This window comes from Pan paniscus, chromosome 3, assembly GCF_029289425.2.
Source record: "Pan paniscus chromosome 3, NHGRI_mPanPan1-v2.0_pri, whole genome shotgun sequence".
Taxonomy (NCBI): Eukaryota; Metazoa; Chordata; class Mammalia; order Primates; family Hominidae; genus Pan; species Pan paniscus.
The window spans coordinates 157212050-157237330 of record NC_073252.2 but is presented as its reverse complement, the minus strand read 5'-3'; the positions used below and the strand labels follow the sequence as shown (position 1 = coordinate 157237330).

General features: G+C 39.3%; 1 protein-coding gene across 12 annotated transcripts in view; it reads right to left on the bottom strand.

Annotated features, from left to right (window-relative positions):
- Positions 1-8714: 8714 nt before the first annotated feature.
- RAPGEF2 (Rap guanine nucleotide exchange factor 2) overlaps positions 8715-25281 on the bottom strand; it is a 261346-nt gene continuing 244779 nt past the window's right edge. For 5 of the 12 annotated variants that reach the window (XM_034959339.3, XM_034959340.3, XM_034959348.3 and 2 more), the window contains 9 exons: positions 24817-24840; positions 23548-23771; positions 21867-22076; positions 18584-18736; positions 17692-17814; positions 15960-16185; positions 14823-15382; positions 12710-13015; positions 8715-10755 (listed from right to left, as the gene is read on the bottom strand). In XM_034959339.3, the coding sequence (XP_034815230.1) occupies positions 10730-10755; positions 12710-13015; positions 14823-15382; positions 15960-16185; positions 17692-17814; positions 18584-18736; positions 21867-22076; positions 23548-23771; positions 24817-24840 (1852 nt within the window). In that variant the 3' untranslated portion in view covers positions 8715-10729. The remainder of the gene's footprint in view (positions 10756-12709; positions 13016-14822; positions 15383-15959; positions 16186-17691; positions 17815-18583; positions 18737-21866; positions 22077-23547; positions 23772-24816; positions 24841-25281) is intronic. The other 7 variants (XM_034959344.3, XM_034959343.4, XM_057302204.2 and 4 more) reach the window with 2 other exon arrangements.

Here is a 25281-nt window from a genome sequence, read left to right as displayed (position 1 = left end):
ATTAGATTCTCATGAGGAGCACGCAACCTAGATCCCTCCCATGCACCGTTCACAATAGGGTTCGTGCTTCTATGAGAATCTAATGCCGCTGCTGGTCTGACAGGAGACGGAGCTTGAGCGGTAATGCCAGAGATGGGGATCAGCTGTAAATACAGATGAGCTTCCCTTGCTTACCCACCCTTCAGCCCCTGCCTGTGGCCCCGTACCAGTCTGTGGCCCAGGGGTTGGGGACCCTGCCCTAGGGTTCACACATTCCAAAGAGGTGATTTGGAGACTCCACTGTAGTAATAGAAGGAAGCCCTCCTGCATGCCAGCCTGACCAGGACCAGGCTACAGGAATTGCTCATCTAGGGGAATTTATTGGGTGCATGGCCACAGCAGGAGATGCCACAGGGCTAAGCTGTGGTGAAAGCGAGTTTGCCTCAGAGCACTTTTCTCACAGTTGAAAACTGGCTTTATCCTCACCAGGAAAAAAAAAAAAAAGGTCAAAACTCATGCAGACTTTCTGTCACATTTTTTAAAAAAGCATGGAAGCCCATCTCCTCTCTTGAGAACTTCTGGATGGGGATTCCCATACAGCTTCATATACACACATGTCACAGGAAAAGTAAGCAGGACCAAACAACTGGAATCCTTCACATTCTTATATCTGAAAGAGTTCTCAGAAGAGAAATAATCTCTTCTCAGGAGATGGACAGTTTATTTTCAGAGATAAAAGTTTGTTGCTATGTAGAAATAAGCCAGGGAAAATGGTTTGGAATATCTTTAAAAGGGTTAGAATATTTTCCAAATGCCTTCTGATTTCTTGACATCAGAAATGTTTAAATATTTTTTTTAGTTGTAAAACTGCACTCACTGTGTGCATTTACTGTTCCCTTTTTTGCTTTGAATCTTTGTCTTCTTACCCTCTCCCCACTATATTTACATACAAACTTCCTCGCCTGGGACAGAAACAGGCACATCGTCTTCTTCACACTTCTGTGTCACATCAAACAGACTGACTGCTCTTTCTGCACTGCCAAGAACTTCTCAGTAGACAAACCCCAGTCTGACCTAAAAAGTTAATCAATTAATTCTGTAAGATGGTGGTGGCCATTACCTTGAGCAATTGTTTTAAAGCGGGGAAGGGCAAAAGCTTATTTTGTTCTTGGGATGGAAATGAACATTCTCCAAGGCTTTTGTGCAGAGAGTGATAGGATGAGAACTTGAGCAAGAAAAGACACTCATGAGCTTGTCATAAGTTGTAAATGGGGGTTGAAAAAAGCCTAAAGATTTGGCAATAGAGGATTCTGAATAAGCCGGAGAATGGGAATGGATGCATTTTAAAATTTCAACTAGCAGAACCACCCTTCCATGAAGTGTGGAACGTCACAGAAGAATACCAAAAACGGAACTGTTTTTTTAGGGCAGGGTGGGTGGTGATGGTGAGGGTGGTGGGAGAGCAGGGAAAGAAGGAAGGGAGGAGAGAAAAAAACTCTTTTATGGTAGAAATCAACTTACAAATATTGAAGAGCGAATAAAGCACCACAATGGTTAATATGTTTTATTTATTTATATCCCACGTTGTTTCAAAAACACATCCAAGGTGTGGGGTTGAAAATCATCTGAAGCTCACTGAAGCACAAATTCCAAATTGTGCCTGTCACAACAGGGTGGAGTCTTCCTGTCTGGGTGGACAAAGCTTGATTTAGAGACACAGTGAAGCCGCGCCAGCATTTCAAGGCTGGAGGGTGGTGTTTGCTCTTCAAAGAATCTCCTGCAGGAACGTGACCTCCAGCAGGGAAGATGTCCTTCATCAATGTGGATTGCAAAGGGGCAACCTCTGGGTGAGCCCCAAGGAAGGAAGGAGACCCTCCCTTAAGAGCCATTTATGAAAGATTAGCTCAGAAAGTCAAGGCTTTGAATGCGTAAAGTGGATACATTTGGGTTTCCTTTCTGGGTCTGGAGAAGGAGAAATGAATTTAAAGCATTTATAAGTAGTTTGTCTCTAATAGTGGTATTTATATAAATCCACAGATAAATTGCGTCCTCATGAACTGACTGGGTAAAATGAAATTTCAAATATAGGTTCAAGTTCAGCCATTGCACTCGCTAAGTAGAGATTCTCTGGTTTGGGGGAACTCTGATGATCGCACACTCTATGAGAGTAAAAAGAAACAGCTATTTAAATATCTTAGGTGCAATCGTATATGACTGACCTTAAAGGACGCTTGAAATCAATGAGATAAACCACTCTGAGCTCAAACCAGGTAAACTCAGTGCAGCAATCACGGGCAAGATTATGTAGTTAAATCTTCAAGTAATTAAGTAAGAGCATCTGGTACCTACCCCAATCTGAGAATGAAAGGATACAATCTTTTGCTGTTATCAGAAGCCTCCAATTTATGAGTGACATTAACTATTATTAATGGGAAATTCACTTCCCAAAGAGTAGAGTTTTCCTGCCTCAGGAGGGGTCTGCTCCAAACCACAGATATGAACTATTGTGTTGCTTTTTTTTTTTTTTGCTTTTGAATTATTTGCTTATTAATTTATTTCACCATTTAATTGTTTTCTTCTCATCCTTTCCCTTCCCTCCTTTTCCTTGCTATTATTCCACCTCCTTTACCACTATTATTTTCCTGTTTCTTCCCCTATCTATGATATTTGGTTATTTTTCATTATTTATTTATGTATTTAGAGACAGAGTCTTGCTCTGTTGCCCAGGCTGGAGTGCAGTGGTGCGATCTTGGCTCACTACAACCTCTACCTCCCGGGTTCAAGTGATTCTTGTGCCTCAGCCTCCCAAGTAGCTGGGATTACAGGTGCATGACACCACACATGGCTAATTTTTGTATTTTTAGTAGAGATGGGGTTTCACTAGGTTGGCCAGGCTGGTCTGGAATTCCTGACCTCAAGTGATCCTCCCGCCTCAGACTCCCAAAGTGCTGGGATTAGAGGCATGAACCACTGTGCCGAGCCTCCTTGGTTATATTATGATGGAGCAATAATCTATAGTGAACAACTTCTGCTCCTGCCTCACAGGTCAGTGAGGGGCCTGCTGGTGAGGGGCACAGTGGAATACCAGGTGAGCAGTCTCTCCTCTCCTCAGGAAAGTAAATGGAAGAAAGGACACAAGTACCACAGTTCACCCATGAGTAGGCTGGTGGTTTTCATTCTACTGGTCCTCCAGCTTTTTGAGGTGAATTTTTGAAATTATGTATTCCACATTGTCAGTGTCCTTCTCTGGGCCTAGTTTTGCATGTGAGCAAATAATTTTAATTTTGCAGGGGTGCTAGAAATAGCTTGGTTAGACGTAGTGCCTGCGCTCAATGATTCGCAACCTTTACAATGACACAAAAGAATGAATCAGATGGCCGGGCGCGGCGGCTCACGCCTGTAATCCCAGCACTTTGGAAGGCTGAGGCGGGCGGATCACGAAGTCAAGAGATCGAGACCATCTTGGTCAACCTGGGGAAACTCTGTCTCTACTAAAAATACAAAAATTAGCTGGGTGTGGTGGCACGTGCCTGTAGTCCCAGCTGCTCAGGAGGCTGAGGCAGGAGAATCACTTGAACCCGGGAGGCAGAGGTTGCAGTGAGCCAAGATCACACTCAAGCCTGGGCGACAGAGCAATACTCGGTCTCAAAAAAAAAGAAAAAAAAAAAATCAGATGTTTTGGAAAATGCAGTGAATAAACTGTGTGGACTCATCAGTACTGTAATTGTACCTGAAGAGGGTAGAATGCCCCCTTCCTCAACCACATCCAGAGCCTTACCTTATGGATGTATTAACAGAAGGTACAATGGAAACAGTGTGGAACTTTGAATCCCGTGGACAAGAATTTTTTTGACTCAGTTTTAAAAATTAACATTTTCTGCAACTTCCTTATCTTTGTCAATGTTACTTTTTTTTTTCCCCCTGAGATGAGTTCTTACTCTCTTACCCAGGCTAAAGTGCAGTGGTACGATCATAGCTCACTTGCAGCCTGGAACTGCTGGGCTCAGGTGATCCTACTACCTCAGCCTCCCAAGTTGCTGGGACATATTGGCACATGCTACCAAGCTTGAATAATTTTTTTTTTTTTTTTTTAAGACAGGGTCTCCCTGTGTTGCCCAGGCTGGTCTTGAATTCCTGGGCTCAAGCGATCCTCCCACCTTGGCTTCCCAGTGTTGGGATTACAGGTGTGAGCCACTGTACCCAGCCTATTCTCTTTATCTTAAGCATTCAGAATAAGAATCTTGAACATTTTACAAATTTTGGCTTAACTTTTAAGTAAGTCTCTTATATGCTATTAGACACCAAATTCTATTGATTTTTTTCCTTTGAATTGCCTTTGAAACCATACTTTCCAGGGCTTTGCTGGCTCAGGCCTGGATGATAGCAGGTTTCCCAGCTAGCTACCTTCCCTGCCTCACCCTCCATCCTGCCTGGTCCTGACTAATCAAGTCATCCTTTCCTACCATTGTCTCATCAAAAGATTCTGTCAATTCTTTCTCCTTTCCTTCCTTGTTTCTTTTTATAAGCATTTATTGATCCCCTAAAATGAACAATCTCTAAACATTTTTTGTCCTGATCTCACTCCCTACTTATCCCAACCAATTTCTCTGCATCTTCTATTCATAATGTCCCATCTGATGAGGCATGACTCCTGTGTCCCACAGCCATGCCAATAGCCCTGCCTCTTGCCTTCGTTCTTCTCTTCAAATGATACTTGAAGCTATAGCTGAAGTCTCGTCTCTTCTTATGGACACTTCAGTCTTCATTGACCTTTCACTCCACTGAACTTCTGTAGTCACACAAAACTGACTTTAAACAGTCTTTTATCCTTTGCTCCTTTTGATTAATCTGAAACCCTTGCTAGCCTTGTTACGAGTCATTTATTTCACTTCTGAATATTCAACAGTCTGAGCAGTTATAGATGCCCCTTCACACACGCATTTTGTCTGATTTTTGAGTCTCCAATTTACCTGTGTAATTGAGGTCCTTTAGGTTGCTTGATATGATATTCATTTATTAAACACCTTGGCATTATCCCAGGCACTGTTTCTAGATGCTGAGAACAGAATGGTTATTCAGAGAGGATACACAAAAAATAGCTCTCCATGCTGGTCTCATGAAGAACAAGAACATTTCAGAGCCAAGCTTCAGGGAGTTGTTCTAAGACTGGACATTTTATTCAGGTGTGATGATGACAGATCATTTTGTTGTTCCCTAAGAAGTGTCTTAAGTTTTTAACAGGATTCCTGCCTTTGATGAATTGCTTTCTTGACCTCATGGGCCCCTTCTTGCTCACGATTTCTGCATCCTCATTGCTTCTGTTAGTCATGGCTTCTGAATACTCACTTCTTTGGTGCGTCCTTTTTTTTTTTTTTTTTTTTTTGCCTTTTCATAGAAATTCCCCAAAGAGAATGTGTTAAGGTTGTTAGTTGTTGCTTTCCTTCTTACTGGCTGGTCACGGCACTCATTCCAGGGCCCTCTTACAGACTGCTGGTGAGCCCACATTGGCAACTCTTGGATCAGACACCTCCTTCAATCCAGCTGTGATCAAGACGGTGGGATCACTCCGTAGGTTTTTCCATGTAGGGCCTGAGACACTTCTCTAAAGTAAGAAAGTATAACTCGAAGGTGCCTCGGTTCACTTTAGTAAAATCTGTAAATATCTAGCATCTAGAAAAGTGCTTGGACCACAGTAAATTAGCTCACTAAACTATATCTAGAAGCATTGTACATACACATATTTTCATCTTAATACCAAATGTGACACTCACCTGATCCTAAAACCAATTTTATAGTCCTATTTGGGGAAAAAATTTCAATCTATATAAATTAAAGAAAACCTCACATATGTTGAGATACTATTACTTCATTGGTCCCCATTTGACCACAATGCATTTGGCAAGGTCATACAATATTATTAAAATGTTTCTTTTCTGAGACAGAGTCTTGCCCTGTTGCCCAGGCTGGCGTGCAGTGGCATCATCATAGATCACTGCAGCCTTGAACTCCTGGGCTTAAGTGATCCTCCTACTTTAGCCTCCTGAGTAGCTAGGACTACAGGTGCACACCCTTACAACTGGCTGTATTTTTTATTTTTTGTAGAGATAGGGTCTTGCTTTGTTGCCTGGGCTGGTTCTTGAATTCCTGGCACCAAGCCATCCCTCTTGCCTCAGCCTCCCATAATGCTGAGATTACAGGTATGACCCACTGTTCCTGGCCAAAAGTTTCTTAAATTGTATTAAACTTACTTCTATTTTTGAGGTGTTGAACACTCTGAATTAAGTTGATTTCACTTTCAGTCTTTATAAAGCTGGTCATTTGACTCAATTTATTTCAGATATTTTATTCTAGGCTTAGACATTTTTCCCATAAGAATTGTTACCATCTTGATTGCCCATGAAATAAAGTCTTTTCTGGCATTTCTTAACCTTGCATGGAATGTCGTGATTGCCTCTATAAAATTTTCTGGTATATGGCTATGGCATAGTAACAACTAGCTTGCCTTGTACTTGGCTAAAATGTGAATCTTTTAAAAAATGCAACTCAGGCCGGGCACAGTGGCTCACGCTTGTAATCTCAGCACTTTGGGAGGCCAAGGCGGGTGGATCACTTGAGGTCAGGAGTTTAAGACCAGCCTGGCCAACATGGTGAAACCCCGTCTCTACTAAAAACACAAAAATTAGCCGAGTGTGGTGGTTGCACGTCTGTAGTCCCAGCTACTTAGGAGGCTGAGGCAGGAGAATCGCTTGAACCCAGGAGGTGGAGCTGAGATTGCGCCACTGCACTCCAGCCTGGATAACAGAGTGAGACTCTGTCTCAAAAAAAAAAGGCAAAAAACAACAAAAAAAGGCAATTCATAAATTATTTTTCAGTTCCGGTCAGTATTTTCGTCTCACTCTCAAATAGGTAAATTCTCACTTTAAAATCTTTCTTGAAAGTGTCATGTTGGCCTCAGCTGCAGTTTGCCTTACACATTTCCGTCTCATTGCCCCTTTCAACAACCTCTGCTGATATTATACCCTTAGTGAATCTTCACAAAATAATTTACCTCTGCAATCAACAACTTGACTCCTCAGTTGCTGCATTACGTTTATTCTCTAGGTAAGCCTTTTTTTTTTTTTTAAAGAATGCTGGTATCATGGGATAAAGCGCTCAAGAGAGTTTCCTATTTTTCTTTGGCATGAATGTAGTGCACTGGCGTTGAGAGGCAGAGACCAAAAGGTGTGTTGATACATGCATCCTCAGAAGCTTGCATTATTCATTTTGGGATATTATCAGTGAACTAAAGGTAAAAGATATTAAATCATAGATGAGCATAAAATCTATACCTCCCAAAAGCAGAGAAATGGATTGAGGCTGAGAAAAACATTCTGAGGACTTCAACCTGTATGTATGAAAACACAGACCCCGGTCTGTGTGGCCTCTTTGATTAGGGTGGAGAGCATCAGACCTTCACCAAAACCTTCTACAATATCCCTAAAACTTGGCAAAGTTCTATTATTAACATAACATAAACTCTGTCCCTGCAAACTGTTACACTTGGCAAATACTTATTTCTTGAAACCCTTAAGTGGAGACCAGTCTTGTGCTACACGGAGGAAGTATCCTAAAATATAAAAGTCTAATAAAACCTAAAAGGACAATGAACCATGCCCTATTTGTCACTGTCTCATATTTTTAGCAGAACACACACAGTAATGATAAAGACGTTATTCTCCAAAACATCAGATTCTTAGTATTTTTTCAAAAAAAGTTGGAGAAAATTAAGCTTTCTGAGTGACAGTCTAGGAAAGTCCCTGAGAAATGGGTTTTAAAGTGAAAAGACAACAGAGGTGAGCATGTAACAACATACACAAACACGCAGGTTCTTCATTTTTTAAAAGGTGTGGTTGAAGCTACTAGAATGGTTAAAAAATAAAAAATAAATAATTTTCCTATTTTGGTGTCCAGGTTTTCAAAATTTCTCAGCAAAATAGCTGGCACGAATACCTTGGAAAGATCTTGAAGCCTAGCCCTGGCCATTTTCCTGTTAGCTTCTGGAGGGACCTTCCTCCCGCTCCTCTTCAGGCTCCCTCACATTTTCCAGTGTTTGGTGCCTCTGCTTCCAGTTGCTTCCACTCCGACTTCTGAGACTTCTCAGTGGCTGATGGATAATACTTTTAGTTATGCTTGCTTGAGGAAAAGAAATGAGTCACTCATTTAAACATGTGCGTAAGCAGGCTGCTACTTACTGGTTTTTACCTTTTAAAATTAAGTGCCCTTCTGATAAAGTATTATTCAGACTTACCACACATCAGCACTCATATTGTGTACTAGTTAGAAGTCCAGAATTACTAGCTAAATTGTACTCTCCACTTAATGATCATGACCTTGAATGTCAGTTTCTCTGAGGTCCTGTCTCTCAGTATGTATACTGAGAACCAAAATATTACGTACCATAAAGATTATTGTTGGAAACGGTTGAGAAGAGACAAATGTTATGCAAATATATTGTGACAGCATCTTCATTTTCAAGAAACACTGAATTCTGAACATGGTTTGGCTGGTGCTAACGTTAATGATATTAATTGCTTTGGATCAACAGAGATCTGCCTAAAATAAATAGGCTATTGGGCAGTTTCCAATAACCATGAGGCTAAATCTCTCCAGCCGAAGGACTTGCTTCTGTAGGAGACGAAAGGCTTCTATTCCACTTTAATAATAAAAAGCATGCATGATTCATTAAGAATATAGGCAAGGCTTTATGTTATATTTATTTATTTTCCAGCTTGTACAAACTGGATGTAGAAGCATAAACATAGTACATTTCTACCATCTTCAACAAAAATATAACCAATATGTACAATTATTGTATTAAAAATACAAAAGGGATACAGACTCCACCAATGTCTTTCTAAAAGACATACAGGTACAAGTAGTATCAAAAGTATGAGGAAATCACCAGTTAATTGTACATTCTGCACTTGACATCACGGAGCGAACTGAGATTAGCAGTCCTATGTTCTACAATTACTTAATGCTTAGATAACATTTGTGCAACTTGTGGTAGAGCTAGATTTCTGTCTTTCTATATGAACATGAGGTCCATAGCCTATATAATAAAACTGGCAAATAATGCATATTACATGTAAAATTACAAATGCATAATTGACAATGTAATAAGCAAGTAGACAAATGCCATGATACAGAAGAGAATTATTAAATAAAGCACTGACATTGTTTGATACAGTGAAAAAACACTGCAATTCCACTTTTAAAATTTGAAGCTATTTACGTTTATCTACTGATCAATATGATCAGCTGAATTTAATGGAAAAAAAATCCAAGACCAGCAGTTCCTCACATTTGAGTACTACTCAGATTGGCAGCCTTCACTTTTCCGGAGTCTGTGCAAAACAACACAAAAATAGAGTGGAGGGGTCATTTCAGTCATTATAGGGTTAATAGCAGCTGTGAGCAGATGGTTGCTACACTTAGGCCTTCTCTATATGCAGCGTCCATAAAGCCACTTGGAGGTTAGTCTTTGGTGACTAACCTGCCTTGCAAAGGCTGGCATGTCTAACCAGGTTTTTGATCTTTTATCACGTTTAAAGGCTTGTTTATTCCCTAATGCCAATTCAATAAAGGGAGGCTGTCTTGAAAGAGCAGTATAAACAGCTGGCATTAGCTCCAACATCCCAAGCTGCTTTCACTGCAATGCTATCCAGTTATAAATGTTTCTCTTAAAAAAAAAAACAAAAAACAAAAAACAAAACCTACACCTCTAAATTAACAAAAATCAAAGAAATATAACTTAAAAATGGGGTTTGCCATCCATCTCAATGGAGCAGGACACATCCGCCAATGACACCGTCCTACCTCCATAAGGCTCAGACAGGACACAAGGGTCCTAGTTCCCTCCCCTGGCCATGTGCAAACAGTTTTACAGAAGAACCCCATCCACTGGGGAAGGAGCAGATGAGGTGTCTTGGTATTAATTGGCTAACATTTCATACTTCCAGGATAGGGCACTTCGCGGGTGAGACCAGAAGGACATGGGAAGCCAGGGTCACAAGCCAGGTCTTCCCGTCTTCTTGGTGTGGCCACACCCTGTCCGGCATATTTGGTTTTTCAGAAACCAGGCTGGCAACCCTACTTAAGGTTTAAAATAATACTGTAATCATTAAATGGATATACATTTACTTTCTGAACAAAATCTTTAAACTCATTTTTTTTTTAAAAGGAGGACATTGTAAACAAGTGGACAAGCACTGTACTCAAAGGATTTCATTGTTTTTCTTTGTCTTCCTTGGTGGGTTAAAGGCCCCAAGTAGTTCAATGGCTAGCTTTTCTCATTATCCCAATGAGATCAAGTGCTAGGACTGGATTGAAATCTAAAAGGAAGATTAAAAAAAATCCTTCCAGGCATTGAGAAGTGCAGCCAGAGTGAATCATCTTGTTGTGATGATCTTGGAATTTGGAATGATACTGTGTGATGTGGCAGGCAGCAACAGTGGGAGCTCGAAGATTGCTGCACTGTGCATTTCAAGCAACAAAGTCTGAAAAGTGCCAGGGCAATTTCTTCACAGTATTTCACATGCAAAAGGGAAAGGAAGAAGGGGAGAAGAAGCCCCATGCTGCTTTTAAGGCAGGGAAGGAGGCAAACTGGTCCACCGTCCTCAGAATGTGAGTTCCAAGGCTCCAATGCTCGGGACGTCTTCTTGTGCTCTCCTTTCAGGTGGCTCGCTCTGCTTCCAGAAAAGTCTGTGCCTCAAACAGCAGAAACTTGTTCATCTTCTGCAAATACAGCAGAGAAGAAAAAGAAATCAATGAGCAAGCAAGTAATTTCTTGTGCTATAGAGAATATATTCACTGATGTGCTAAATAAAACTATCATAGTTATTCTTTTTAGTATAGCTCACTTAGAATCCTTATCTTTTTTTCCTAAACAATGATGAACAACAAAAAGGTTAAAATGTATGCAATACATATCTTTACATATACACACACACACAATATTAAAAAGATATGCATTATATATTTTTGTTCACAAAGTTAATAAATTCATTTTAAAAAGTTGTAAAATAGCATGTGCCATTTAAAAAAAATATACGATCAGATACACATAAAAAGTCTAGGATATATAACATTTTAATAGTGGCTATCTGCAAGTGACAGGATTTTAAGTAATTTTCATTTGTAATGTTTTTCTATTTATTTAATTTAATTTAACTTTTTTGAGACAGGGTGTGGGTTTGCCATCCACAGTGCAGTGTTCTCGGCTCACTGCAACCTCCACCTCCCGGGCTCAAGCGATTCTCCTGCTTCGGCCTCCCAATCTCCCAGTCATGTGTTGCTTTTTTCTATGATTGTGTAATCAAACATGTTAAACTGAAAACTTTAAAGAGGATGGGAGGACATGATCTCCTTCCTCATTCTCAATTCAGCATGGTCAGATAGATTTGTAGAAAGAACGCACAAAGAGTTACAGAGAATGTGGGTTCCTTCCTTCCTTCCCTTTCTCCCTCCCCTTCTCTCTCTCTTTCTTTTAGAGGCCGGGTCTTGCCCTGCTACCTAGGCTACGGTGCAGTGGCACAATCATGGGTCACCGCAGCCCTGAACTCCTGGGCTCAAGTGATCCTTCCACTTCAGCCTCCATAGTAGCTAGGACTATAGGCACACGCCACCACACCTGGGTCATTTGAAAAATATTTTTATGGAGACAGGTCTCACTATGTTGCCCAGGCTTGTCTCGAACTCCTGGCCTCAAGCAATCCTCCCACCTCAGCCTCCCAAAGTGCTGGGATTACAGGCATGAGCCATCAGGCTGGCTGATAATGTATCTTTCTTTATCAGACTTTCATTTCCAAATGAGTCCCAATTCATTAAAAGTGCAAATATAATGTTTCCACAGAAAACTTTAACCATCCACCTTTGAGAATCCTACATGCTTCTAAAATTCTTGACAACAGCACAAACTTGTGAGACTTTCATTTTCTTTTTCTTTTTTTGAGACAGAGTCTCACTCTGTCACCCAGGCTGGAGTGCAGTGACATGTTGTTGGCTCACTGCAACCTCTGCCTTCCGGGCTCAAGTGGTTCTCCTGCCTCAGCCTCCGGAGCAGCTGGGATCACAGGTGCCTGCCACCATACCCGGCTAATTTTTGTATTTTTAGTAGAGACAGGGTTTCACTATTTTGGCCAGGCTGGTCTCAAACTCCTGAGCTCAAGTAATCTGCCCTCCTCGGCCTCCCAAAGTGCTGGGATTACAGGTGTAAGCCATTGCACCTGGCTTATTCTTTTTCTTAAAATAGGGTCACAGAAGTACTTCAATTTTAATGAGAATTAGAAAAGAAATCAAGTCATATAAACACTGTATTTTAAGTGACTCCCTCCATAATCTTTGGCATTTTTAAAGCCATTTAGGGAAACACACATACACAGACACACAGAAAGCAGTCAAATTTTAGTGAGAATTAGAAAAGAAATCCAGTTATATACACACTGTATTTTAAGTGACTCCCTCCATAATCTTTGGCATTTTTAAAGCCATTTAAGGAAACACACACACACACAAAAGAAAGCAGTCAACAGCCGTAACCCTAAATTTGGAACTCTGAATGTAGTGTACTTTGTGTAGTGTATGGTTAGACATAGCTGACTGCAGTGTTAAGAGAACAGAAATGCCTTGGGAAGCAGCATAAGTGAACACATCTAACTTGGAGGTTTTAGGAATATTTATGTGCATATACCATCCTCCTCGGTGGAAAACCCTTGGGACTGATAGGGGGCGAGGCGCGGGTCGGACTCATTCGGTTTATGCCACTGAGGTTTGTTCACAGGCCTGCTGCTGGTGGGATGCCCATGTGGCTGCTGTACGGATGAAGGCCCAGCTGTGTCGGAGGATCGTGCGACCATCCGCGATCTCTGAAGGGCCACGTTGTAGTCCGGCGGTTTCCTGGCTGGATGGGAGTGCCCTTCTGGAAAGTCAGTAATGGGAATTCCAATGTAGCCGGGAGGGGTGGGCGGGGGCTCTCGATACCTGCCCTCCTTTCGCGCTAGAGTAGAAACAATGCACCAGCATTAAAAACTAGTTCATGCCACAAAAGTTTATTAAAAATATAAAAATAATTACTAAAACAGCATCCACAGTGTAGCAGCAGATGTGCATTTGTGTGGTATCGGTTAGAGGTGCGGTGTGAGGCAGGCCAGGGAATGCATGTTAACTAAACCAAATTTCACAATGATGTTATCTTTGTGTGGTGAAATAATTGGTGAGAGAAGCTGCTAGTCCATCTAAGTACTTTTATCTTTAAATGGGCTGCTTGTCCATTTAAAATGGTCTGTAACTATAAAATAGTAAGATTAAAACCTAACCCCTGGATTTATTGGAAAGACTGAAGCGCAGGAAGAACCTAAGTACACAGCACTATGCCTAGAACCTGTTTGTGCTTGGTACAAGTTCCCTTTTTCCTCTCTGCCTGCCGGATCTGCCCTCTTTCTGGGCATTTATCTTTACCAGGCAGAGAAGCAATTCTACATCACTCTCGGGTCGCAAGACTTCACTTACAGAAACAGTGAATTAAAATAAATTTGGAAAAGTCGCACAAAGGATACCAATTTAAAAACTCTAAAACTATTACTATAAGGTGTCTATTTTTCTTAAAATCCCTTTATTGATGCTCATGACCTAGAATATGAAACCTGTATAGGCCAGTAAAGCTAAAGTTTCATTTTCTTGAACTTTTAAAACTCAATTGTTAGGAACTAAAAATCATTCTTCCTTCCTTTGCAATAAAAATTCTGAGTATTAGTTGTAAGCACTTGAAAAAGTCCAACCTAAGAATATTTATTAACTGTTTTCTCCTTATTCATTGTAAAAGGATATTAAACTTGAAATCTACCCATGACTATTTACATGGCTAAATAACTACAATTTTCCTACTAATCAAAGTAATGTCTGTAATGATTATACTCCAGAATTTCTCACTCTACAACCTATCATCTGTTCCTACACTTGGTCTATATAGATGTTAATTGTGCCATAGAAAACACATCTCAACAGGACTGAGGGAGCATGAGAGCCTCCTCTAACAGGAACAGCAGCAGCAATAGCTTTCATGTACTTAGTGAATCTACTACCTGGGCACTGTTCTAAATACTTTGCATAAATTTCCTTGAATCCTCACACTAACTCCATTAAGTAGAAATTATGAAGCTCATTTTACAGATGAGGAAACAGGCACTGTTTTGTATTTTACCCAATGTCACAAAACTAATAAAGTGGCAAAACAGGGATTCAATCCCCAGTCCGCCGGACTCCTAAACCCGTGCTCTTAGTCATTACACTATTAGCACCTCTCCCTCCTTCTACAGCGTGCACAAAGAATTGCTTATCAACAATGTGCGTGCAGAATAAAAAATCAATGGAAGACTTTTAAGTATACAAAGTGTATAGTTCTAAATGCAATCAAGAGAACAAAATAGAAGAATCAAAGATATGAAAGAGTTTCAATTAAAGAAAAATTTCTCCTCTATGAATAATAGGAATCCATCCTGATTTTCAGGTTAAGAGAAAAAAATTAGACTAGATAATATTCACAATGACAATCTACTCATCCTGATAGCTAAGATTTATTGAATGCTTTGTTATATAGGAACAGATCTGTAGGTACCTGACCACAAAACCTGGGCTCTTAACCACTATTGATTTCAAAGACCTTAACACACCACTAATTTGGAAGTCCTACATAGCAATGGAGAAAATGAGGAAGAGAACCAACAAACACATAATTTTACTATTGTAATAAGTTACATTAAAGACATGATCCAGACATGACAAAGTCCCCCAATTTTAAAACTTACCAATGAGCCCCTTTGTAGTACTTGACGCCACAGCTATGTGGGCAGGCATGGGGACAGGCTTGGTTTCTTCCGTAGTCACAGACGTTAGGCTACTGCTTTCGGCTTCAATGGAAACGTCCTTTCCACCCCTCCGCTTTATTGTGCCTGTGTCACCTTCTGAGTCTTCTCCCCAGTAACCTGTGGAAGACGCCCAGCTTGCTCGGGACTGGGCTTGTTCAAGGCTCTCTCTACTTTGATTTTGCCTGTTATACTTTGTGCTATGATCAGAAAACATAATTTGGTCCATATGGCTGCTTGATGCCCATAAACCTGCAGGATCCCCTGAATAATCAAAGTGAGTATGCCCAAATGGAAGAGTCTCCCAGCTTCTCTGGTGCTGGATCGTCTGTATATTATCATGGGAGCCACTTGAGCATGACGTCCAGCTCCCACGGCCACTGTCAGCAGCATCAAGTGACGCGCGATCCCCCTGATCCTGGGAAAGTTCCTCTGTGCTTGGAGAAGAAATTACTGTAGCTGTAGCATATAAGCCTCGGCCCTCGGACATTGGTGCATAGGACCTAAGTGGTTAAAAGAAATGGAAAAGAAAAAAAAAAAAAAACAAGATTGATAACTAATTCACCTATGATAAAACCAAAATACCCTTTTTCCTAGAAAGGTAGCTTGCTTTCATCCCAGAAACAGGATAAAAGTAGCACTGAATTGCCTTATATTGGCCAGTTCTGCCATGTCTAGCCTTCTGACTTTATCATTCCTATAAAACAGGCATGCGGGAAAAGAACGCAACGTGCCATTAAAAAAAAAAAAAAATTCCCCGACAACATTAAGGGTGGCTCAATATAATTTGATTATTTCAGGAAGGCAGCTCATACAAAAGAACTGGGATGGATCCTACAGTCACCCTCTGCCTTCAGCACAGAACAATTGTGTTCCAATGAAGAATAAACTTAACTAAAAAAGCAGTCTGCTTAACAAAAATAACATGATACTTAGTGTAGAAATTGTGAAAATCAGAACTGGGATGGAAGAAAAATTCTTAGGCATTATGTAAAATAAATAAACACTGGAAGAAAAGACTCATTATTAAAACAGAGATGGAAGGATAAATTCAAAAGAACATTAAAAAGAGCCACCTACCCCAAGCTATACTGATCAGGTTCAATCATGGTCCGCCTCTCCATCCTGCCCATCCCTAGGTTTGTTTCCACGATGCTGACAGAATGCCTCTGGCGCCTCTCATCGTGCAGTGAGACTGGCACCGAGTCAAAAGACGAATTGCTAACAATACTGGATCGTGAAGAAATTTCACTGTGACCAGAATCTGAAAAATTATCCACAGTACCACTGGGAGCCAAAGTATAGCCTGCATGAGAAATACAACCGTATTAATTAGACTCTCTAGGTTTATAACATCAAAGGGAAGTCTACCAAATAGAAGCAAAAATAAAATGCAGGCATAGATATCTCTATAGAAGTGGGGAGAAAAACCCCATTTCACTTGTAGAGACCACATGACTAAGAGACAAATGTTTTATTCTAATGAAGCTTAAGTTGTTTAATCGAAGTTTAGAGAGGAAAAAAGAAAGTATCCTACAAGCTACGAAAAGATGCAGAAAAGGCACCACTCAACTATTCTTAGCTCCCTTACCTATATAATTACACTATTAGTCTACAGAAAAGAAACCATGAAGAATAATGGATCAGATTTTAAAGTATGTTTTTTTCAAAATGCAAAGCCACTGATCTTGTTTTCAACAGTTTTCAATTTTTAGAACTTGTATGGCATAGACTAATTCAACTGGAAATACCTGTATCCTACCTATAATTTTAAGTAAACATATAAACAAAAAGAATAAGAAATAAGACCTGAAGATGTCTTTGAATTTTTGCCATTTGGTTTTTCAATATTAATATTGGTTGAACCACATAAAAGCCAATCGTTTTGAAGGAGTTAAAGGGCACTTTTCACAAGATCATTACTATAGAATATCTAAACAGATGTCCACTTCTTGGCCTGAAAGGACCCTTAACTCTCTTTTGCTACTAAAAATAATTTTGAAAGTCACAATGGAAGGGGCCTATCTTGATTTTTTTGTTTTTGAGACGGAGTCTCCCTCTGTCACCCAAGCTGGAGTGCAGTGGCGGAATCTTGGCTCACTGAAAACTCCACCTCCTGGCTTCAAGCGATTCTCCTGCCTCAGCCTCCCGAGTGGCTGGGATTACAGGCATGTGCCACCATGTCTGGCTAATTTTTTTTTTTGTATTTTTACTAGAGACAGGGGTTTCACCATGTGGGCCAAGCTAGTCTCGAACTCCTGGCCTCAGGTAATCAGCCTGTCTTGGCCTCCCGAAGTGCTGGGATTACAGGCGTAAACCACTGCACCCGGCCCTATCTTGATATTTTTAATGAAAAAAATCCAAATCTTCTTTCTCAATATTCATTTTTTCTTGTCTACATTACTAGGGATCTCATGTTACTTAAATATTGATTTTATCTTATATGCAATGCAAATTTCTTCAATGCCACTTACCTAAGAAAAATTAAAATCTAGAGCATCTAAATGTTGCCAGTTTAAGTATGTTCTTTCAGCATATTGGTAATTCCTGATTTATTTTTTAAAGGCTGCACAGGTCTTGATAAGATTTAATGTGTTCATTTATAAAATGTCTTTTTATAAAACCACACTGCAAGTTCTGACAGATAAGATTTAAAGCCCTCCCTGAACAGTCTGCTAAAAAAAAAAAAAAGTTTCAGAAAAATAAATCACTCAGATGGAGCACTTGACATTTGGAGGAATTCTCCCATTTTCATTAACTAATGAGATGATTCCTCTCTTTCCCACCCCATTTTTGGTTCTATAAACCCCACCTATCCCATAGGTCCGTGGTGCATTGTTATTCTTGTTACTGTTCTCACTTCCAAGAGAAGAGGAGGAACTGGTTAAGTCCAACTGCCCGGAGCCAAAAGATCTCAGCTGATTGCCACTGCCACCTAACAACAGGATGAGAAAAGAATTGAGATGCATCCATGTAACAAGGACAGGAGAGACTGATACCCATACAAAATGCACAGATGTCTGAAATATCTACCAAGTAAAGCAATACCTGTTGAGTCAGTGAAATTTAACAATGTATTAAGCCCTTTTGGCCTTCCTTTAGGGAAAACTACGTCCTAGCCATTTATTATTGGCTTACACTCATTTAGTTAAAAGGGTAGGAGGAGGAAGTAGCCTGAAGAGTTATGCAGCAGAAAATTACCTACTCTTTTAACATGAGAATGTATCAACATAAGGAGGCGACTGAGTACCTAAAATATAGTCTCTAAAAATAAAACAAGGTAGCAACCAAAAAGGTAATCAAGACCTGTGTTAATACAATGAAAAAATAAATCAGGAAGATATTAGTTTTTCATGTTTTCAAAGCCCTCTTCTCTGTACTAATGTCACATAACCAAATTTAGTTAGAACAAATTGTAATATAAAAAATTCTTTGTATATTTATCTGAATAAAAAGTAAATGTATTTTTAAAAGGCTTCTTATAGTTATAAATTTAATACTACTTATTGTAAGTATAACATTTTTAAAAACCACCATTCTTCCAAATTTATAAACTGAGGGAAAAAAAATCCATTGGGCATTGCAAATGAGCTCATCTTAAATGACTATAATGTTAGGAATTATGTAATACATTACTCTGGAATTTATTATAGCCAAAATGTATAGGTTTCAATACAAGAAAACAAAAAGTAATTTAATTCTACCTTTCCTTGGAGAACTCTGTGGAGAAGTAGGAGGAGAAGAAAGCTGCGAAGATGCATTTGATATTGTATCTTCAGCCTGTTTCTTGTGACGTTCCAAACTTCCTTCTTCAGACAAAGAAAGAATTTTTTTTAAAGCTTGTGGAGAGTTTATGCCTATAATGGAAAAAAAAAAAACCTTAAATATGTATTTTCAAGTCTGAAAATAAACACCATTTATGAATAAAAAACTTTTTTGTGTTAAGATTTAATATCATTACACTGAGGTTCAACCTATTTACAATCTAAATGTTCTTTGTACTCTTCAAGGTCCACACAGTAAGTGCCTACAGAAGTCATGAGATACCCGTAGTTTGGTTTCAGACTGATATCTGCCACAGTACCAGAAATATATTGCTTTTGATATTTTACGTTAGATTCTAAACTTTGAAGTAGTCACCATCTTTATTCAACAATATGTTAGGCAACAATGAAGAAAAAATGGACAATTTGGAAACACTGAATTTAGGATGGAAGTGGCACAGCTAGACATGTTTATTATTAGAAACCAAATTTGAGTTGGAAACTGTTTTGTATCCTTGGAAAGGGGTAGCTCAAGGGAAGTGAGAATAAAGGGAGAAGAGTACAGAGTCAAGAGCTAAGAGGAGCTAACTAGGAAAGTGAATGAAAGCGCTCTAAGGAATTCCATGCAGTTAATACTTGATCAAGTAAACAGATCAAAGAGAAGGGCGGAAGAGACCATGAAACTGCTGTGTCACAAAACCTTGTAGGAAGGTTTCCGAAGAAGGAAGTGAGCCAGCACCACGTGTAGGATCCAACAGGATGAGAGTGGAGGAAAAATTATTCTATATGTCAATGTAAGATGATTTCCCTCCTCAAAATTATTTTTCATAAATGAGGAAGTTACACTGAAATATTTTGCAAAGCCTCTCATATTATTATGAGGCACTCTCAATTTTATTTTGAACAACAAAGAGATATTTGGGGAGGCACTACAGACTGAAACTACCTCAAATTAGTGTTAGTAAAATTTAACAAAGATTTAATCCTTCATTTCACTTCATGTAAGCAGTTTGATATTGTTTTAATACAATCTTTTTTAAAAAAACCTTTTAAAGCAATAGTTTGATTACATGCAGAAATCATATACACAGGAAATAAAGCTAATTGAATGGGTAGTTTTGATCTGGAAAAAATTTCCAAGGCCAGCACCATACACAGATTCAAAAAGTACTATCTTTCAAACCATGTTGGATGGATGTGAAGATATTATGCCTGAGAAAGCTGTGTGAGATACTTCAAAGGTGGTGCTAGTGATGACAAAGACACCAATGTTAAAGATGTAGAAAGTATATAGAACAAAACTATTTCATGGACTGGAGTGGGGGGAACACCTGTAGTGTCTCTAAATTAGTATTTTATATACTGTGACTTTAAATGTGTATGTTAAACTAAATAAATATAAGACAACATATGATATTTCATCCACATTTCTAAAGTTCATAAATGGAACTAAAGACATTTTGAGAGCTATGGCTTCAGAAACATGGGGGATAGAGCTTTATACTCAGACACATCTACATTATATTAAATATGGCTAATAGGCATTTTTAGCTAAAGTGAAGACTGATAATCTTCCATATGAGAAATTCTGCATAAAGACGATACAGACTGCAGGGGATTCAGGAATGCATGCATATTCAAAACGTAATATATAAAGAAACACATAATTCAATGTGTTTGTGATGAGAGGATCAACACAAATATTTGAAAGGAGAAATGTACCTAGGAAAGGCGTTTGTTTCTTATTCTCTCCCCATATCAATAAAGAGGACACTTGCTGATCAGATGGAATGAGGTGAGGATACAGAGTATGTGAGGGGTCTACGAAATGACTCTCACCCAAGCCATACAGATGGGCTGTAACTGTGCAGGGACTTAGCTATCAACACCCAATTTTATCTAAGTAAACTCTTTGCTATCTCTCTCTCTATATCTTTATCTATCTATCTATCTATCTATCTATCTACCTATCTATCTATCGACAGAGTCTTGCTGTGTCGCCCAGGCTGGAGTGCAATGATGCAATCCCAGCTTATTACAATTTCCACCCCCCAGGTTGAAGCGATTCTTGTGCCTCAGCTTCCCAGGTAGCTAGGACTGCAGCGTGCGCCATCACGCCAGGCTAAGTTTTGTATTTTTCATAAAGACAGGGTTTCCCCATGTTGGGCAAGCTGGTCTCCAACTCCTGGCCTCGAGTGATTCACCTGTCTCAGCCTCCTGAAGTGCTGGGATTACAGGCATGAGCCACTGCACCCAGCCTACTATCCCTTTATTTTTAATAATTTGTTTTTTATTAACTGTTTCATTCACATATATGTAGAAAAAAAGAAGCTGTACATTTTATGAAAAATTATTGTGTTGTACCACTTCCACAAAGGGGCTAAACTACTAGATGTTTTTCTTTTTCTTTTTTTTTTTGAGACGGAGTCTCGCTCTTTCGCCCAGGCTGGAGTGCAGCGGTGCGATCTAGGCTCACTGCAAGCTCCCCCTCCCGGGTTCATGCCATTCTCCTGCCTCGGCCTCCCGAGTAGCTGGGACTACAGGCGCCCGCCACCATGCCCGGCTAATTTTTTCTATTTTTAGTAGAGACAGGGTTTCACCGTGTTAGCCAGGATGGTCTGGATCTCCTGACCTCGTGATCTGCCCGCCTCAGCCTCCCAAAGTGCTGGGATTACAGGCGTGAGCCACCGTGCCTGGCTGATGTTTTTCTTTTAGTAGGAAAGATGAAGTGTAATTTAATTCCTTCATATTCAGGAGTTAGTTGTTTTATTTTTCCCTCTAAGTTATAGAATCAGTGAGTCAACAAATAAGAATTTACCTTCAGACAATTCATTTAACTTAAAAATATTCTGCTTAAATCCCAGCAGTTCGTTGGTTGTAAAGCAAAATACATAAAGCAAAATACATAAAATAAAATTTAAATAATGTAAATGAACAAAGCATCTTCTGTGCTTAGCAAAAATTAAATAGACACATAACTTCTCTATTAACACCCTGTCGTAGCAAATTAGCATGACTAAACGAGATATTACTTATAAAAACAACCCCTTCCATTGGCAAAGTCAGGTTTAACTTGCTGAGTGTTCATGTTTTATTAGGAGCTAATAATTACAGAGAAACTCAAATATATTAGACAAAGTTATCCAAGACAAATATTTTTTTCCTAATTTGCAAACCATGACAGTGAATGGCACCAAAAAAAGAAATGAATGTAATCACTTACCAAAAGGTGGGAGATCCTTTATGGGCACTTTCTTCCGTGAAGGATAAAGGGACACGGCGGGAACCTGCAGTCCCTGGTTGATTTTATGTGCTGGTGGTGGCTGCTGCTGGGGCTGTGGCAGGGACTGAGCTTTCTGTTGTGACCCTGCCCTTGGAGCTACTGGAGAGGTCTCGGATTTGACAGGCTTTTTGTCACCAGGATTCTTAGGCACTGATAATTGTTTGGGTTTGAAAATAGAACAAAGAATTTTAGATGCTAGTAGGTATGTAGAAGATAATTCTAGAACTGTGTGAGCATTTTCTGCAGTTAGAATACTGAATTAATGCACATCTTTCTTCCTGTTGCCTTTATGAAGCACAGAAAATGGATGGGGGACCCTAGTTACAGAAAATATTAGATATGTGGCAGGACAAAGGTATCTACTTTATGAAGTCAGCAATCTCAAAAGATGATTATACTATTAAACACCCCACTAAAAATATAGAAAAATGTGGGTAGTTCAATATGTTATATCCATGTATATGAAAGAAACAAATACGTGATAAAAGCTACAACAGAAAAGTCATCAGGCACTATTTTCCTAAAACAGTGTCCCAAATTGTTTGACATGTATGTGCTAAGTTTTTATTTAATAAATGCTGTCAACTGTAATCTATTTACTACCACATTCCTAGGAGGTAGAATTATCTATGCAAGCAAACAGTAGCCAATAATGCTTCAGTATTATACTGAGTATATATTTTGTGGTAGATAAATGGCAAAGCAATTTAGGACAATAAAATGTTGTATATGTAGCATTTTAATATTAAAAACTCAATGACATATGTATGCTTCCTCCCTTTTACACGCCTGGAAACTAAGGATTAGGGAGGTCAAGTAACTTGCCTAAGGCTGCAGCTAGTAAGAGGAGACAAACAGGATTTGAACTCAGACCACTCTGACTCCAGAGGACAAGCTCTTCACCATGACACAGTGCTTCTACAGCATCCTGGGTAAATCTAATAATCCAAATCTTCTCAAATCACCTATCTAAATTAAATCCTACAGAAGACATCTTCAAACCTGCCCATAAAAGACACAGGTGTGTACTGAATGGAAAATGCCTTTGTCTTGTAAGTCAAGATGCAGATTTAGAAAAAAAAAAACTGCCCCATTTATAGATTAACCAGATTTTTAAAGGCTATTGTGGTTCACTGTGGAGCAGAATCATTGCTCTAACTAACTGGTAGCTGAATTTGTTGTTCGGTGTTGTCTGGGCTAGTGGTTAAAAGGCAGCCAGCACACCCAATTTTATGCCCTGACTCCCCACTCCCCTCAGGTTGCCCATACTTTGGGGGTTGCCCATACTTTTGGGAGAACATAAGACATGTAAATGGGAGCCATATCTATATATGCGTCTGTTGCATGTGTACTGGTTGTGTCCAGGTGAAACTAAAGCAATGGGTTGCCTTAGATGTGGACAGTGTCATCTTCCACATACTAACCCAGTTGACATGACGGCCTGGCCGTGCACCGTGCTACCCAGTATTAAATATTAGCATTCAAGGAAAAGACTAGTATATCTCAGGATTGCTAGCTCCCCCTCTGCACTAAGCCTTATTTTGTCACTGCCCATACCACTGCACAGGAAACAAATCTGCATCCTAGCCAAAGTCTGCAGCCACTTTAAGGAAAAACTCACATGTGTTGGTTGCTGGCTCACACTGCAGAGATAATGTCTGAAGACTCTCCTCGTCCATTTCTAGCTCCAAATTGGAAAGGTACTGCTTCACTTTTCGAGCCATTTGGGCATCTTCATAAAGCTTTTTGGCATTGAGAAAGGAACTACGACGTACCCGCTTTTTATGACCACCTGTCTGAGCAACATCTAGCACTGTTGCATTTGTACTACCCTGGCTGAGAGACCTGGAAGATGAAAAGGTAGATATGCAGCTCACTCTAGCATGGGAGTACTTTATCTATTTAAAATGTGCCAAGACTGATATTAATATTCTATGTTCAAAAGGTCACACGCCTCATTCCAGTGAGTAAACTGTTACACAGGAATATAGAATAATACAGATTTTAAAAATTTAAAGAAAATTACAAATAATATACATATAAAAATTTATGTTTGGCACCTGTTCAGTTCCAACTAGGAAATTCTACTTTTCACTCTATAGAGCATTTAAGGCAGTTCTCTCACAGGTGCCAGAAAACAATAATTACATGTAAAAGCTCATGCAAGAATACACAGCTATAATCATTAAGATTTGCAACATTAAAATTACTTCTCCTAAAGAGGATATTATACATAAATTTAAATAAAATTAGCTACAATGTTCAAAATTGTCTTCTTATGCCTTGAGTTGAATGTGGTGAGTTTTTAAAGTAATACGGTCAATCTGTTAATAAAACAATCATGCAAATGTAAACATGTATGTATGGAAACCATTGAGCACATGAATTGTTAAGAATTATTTTTAAAAAGGATTGGTTTATACAGAATGAAAATAGTAGTTAGTTGAGCTGTAAAAAATTTGGGTTTAACACCTGGGGGCACCTATTTTATATTAAATATATTTATTTCTCACATATCTGTGAAATATTTTAATTGCACAATTTTTCCTTCTAATATCCTTCCTCCCCTCCCCCTACTTTGAGCTTTCTGCATTTCGAGACACACCAATTATATGAAAATAAAATTTTTCTAAGAGCTCAGAAAAACTGGCCTGTAGTTCCCCAGAACAATCATCAATCATTTCACAGCTCTCATGGATCATGACTTCAAAAGCAAAAGCCCCAACAGATTAAACTTGAAGTCAGTTTGCCATCTGAAATTCTGCTACAGCAAGAGGGTTAAGGAAAAAAATGCAAAAATGCAAAGCATCAGAAAATACAGCAGGTAAGAAAACAATGCAATGAGCAGAATAAGAACTGTGTGTGGGTATGCAAGGTCTCCACCACTTACCCCAAACTCCGCCATTTCTTCTTCCTGTAAGTGAGAGCCATGGAGATTGAAGCATGGGTGTAGAAAGAGAGACAGAAAGATCACAAGCTCAGAAAGAAAGGACTAGACTTCTGGATAAGCAGTTCTAGAAGCCCACAAACATTAAACTGCATAATCACCTCACACACGCAACTTTACTAGAAATATTTTTCTGGCTTAAAAGACACATACATTTAAATTTTTTGTTCTAGAATTAAGACTGACTTTTCTCTCTTTCACTGAATTAATCACTTTTTACTACACTGCTAGCTAAATTTGTTGTGTGGATATTGAGACAAGACTATTTGGGGTATTTACATATTTTAGTGCATACTACTAGCTATGAGTTTTAGCTCTACAAGTCAGTGTTCTGAGAAATAAGAAACACATAATTGTGTCTATTACATTGAAAATGTCTGAAAGACAAACTGTTTTTACTGACAGCCG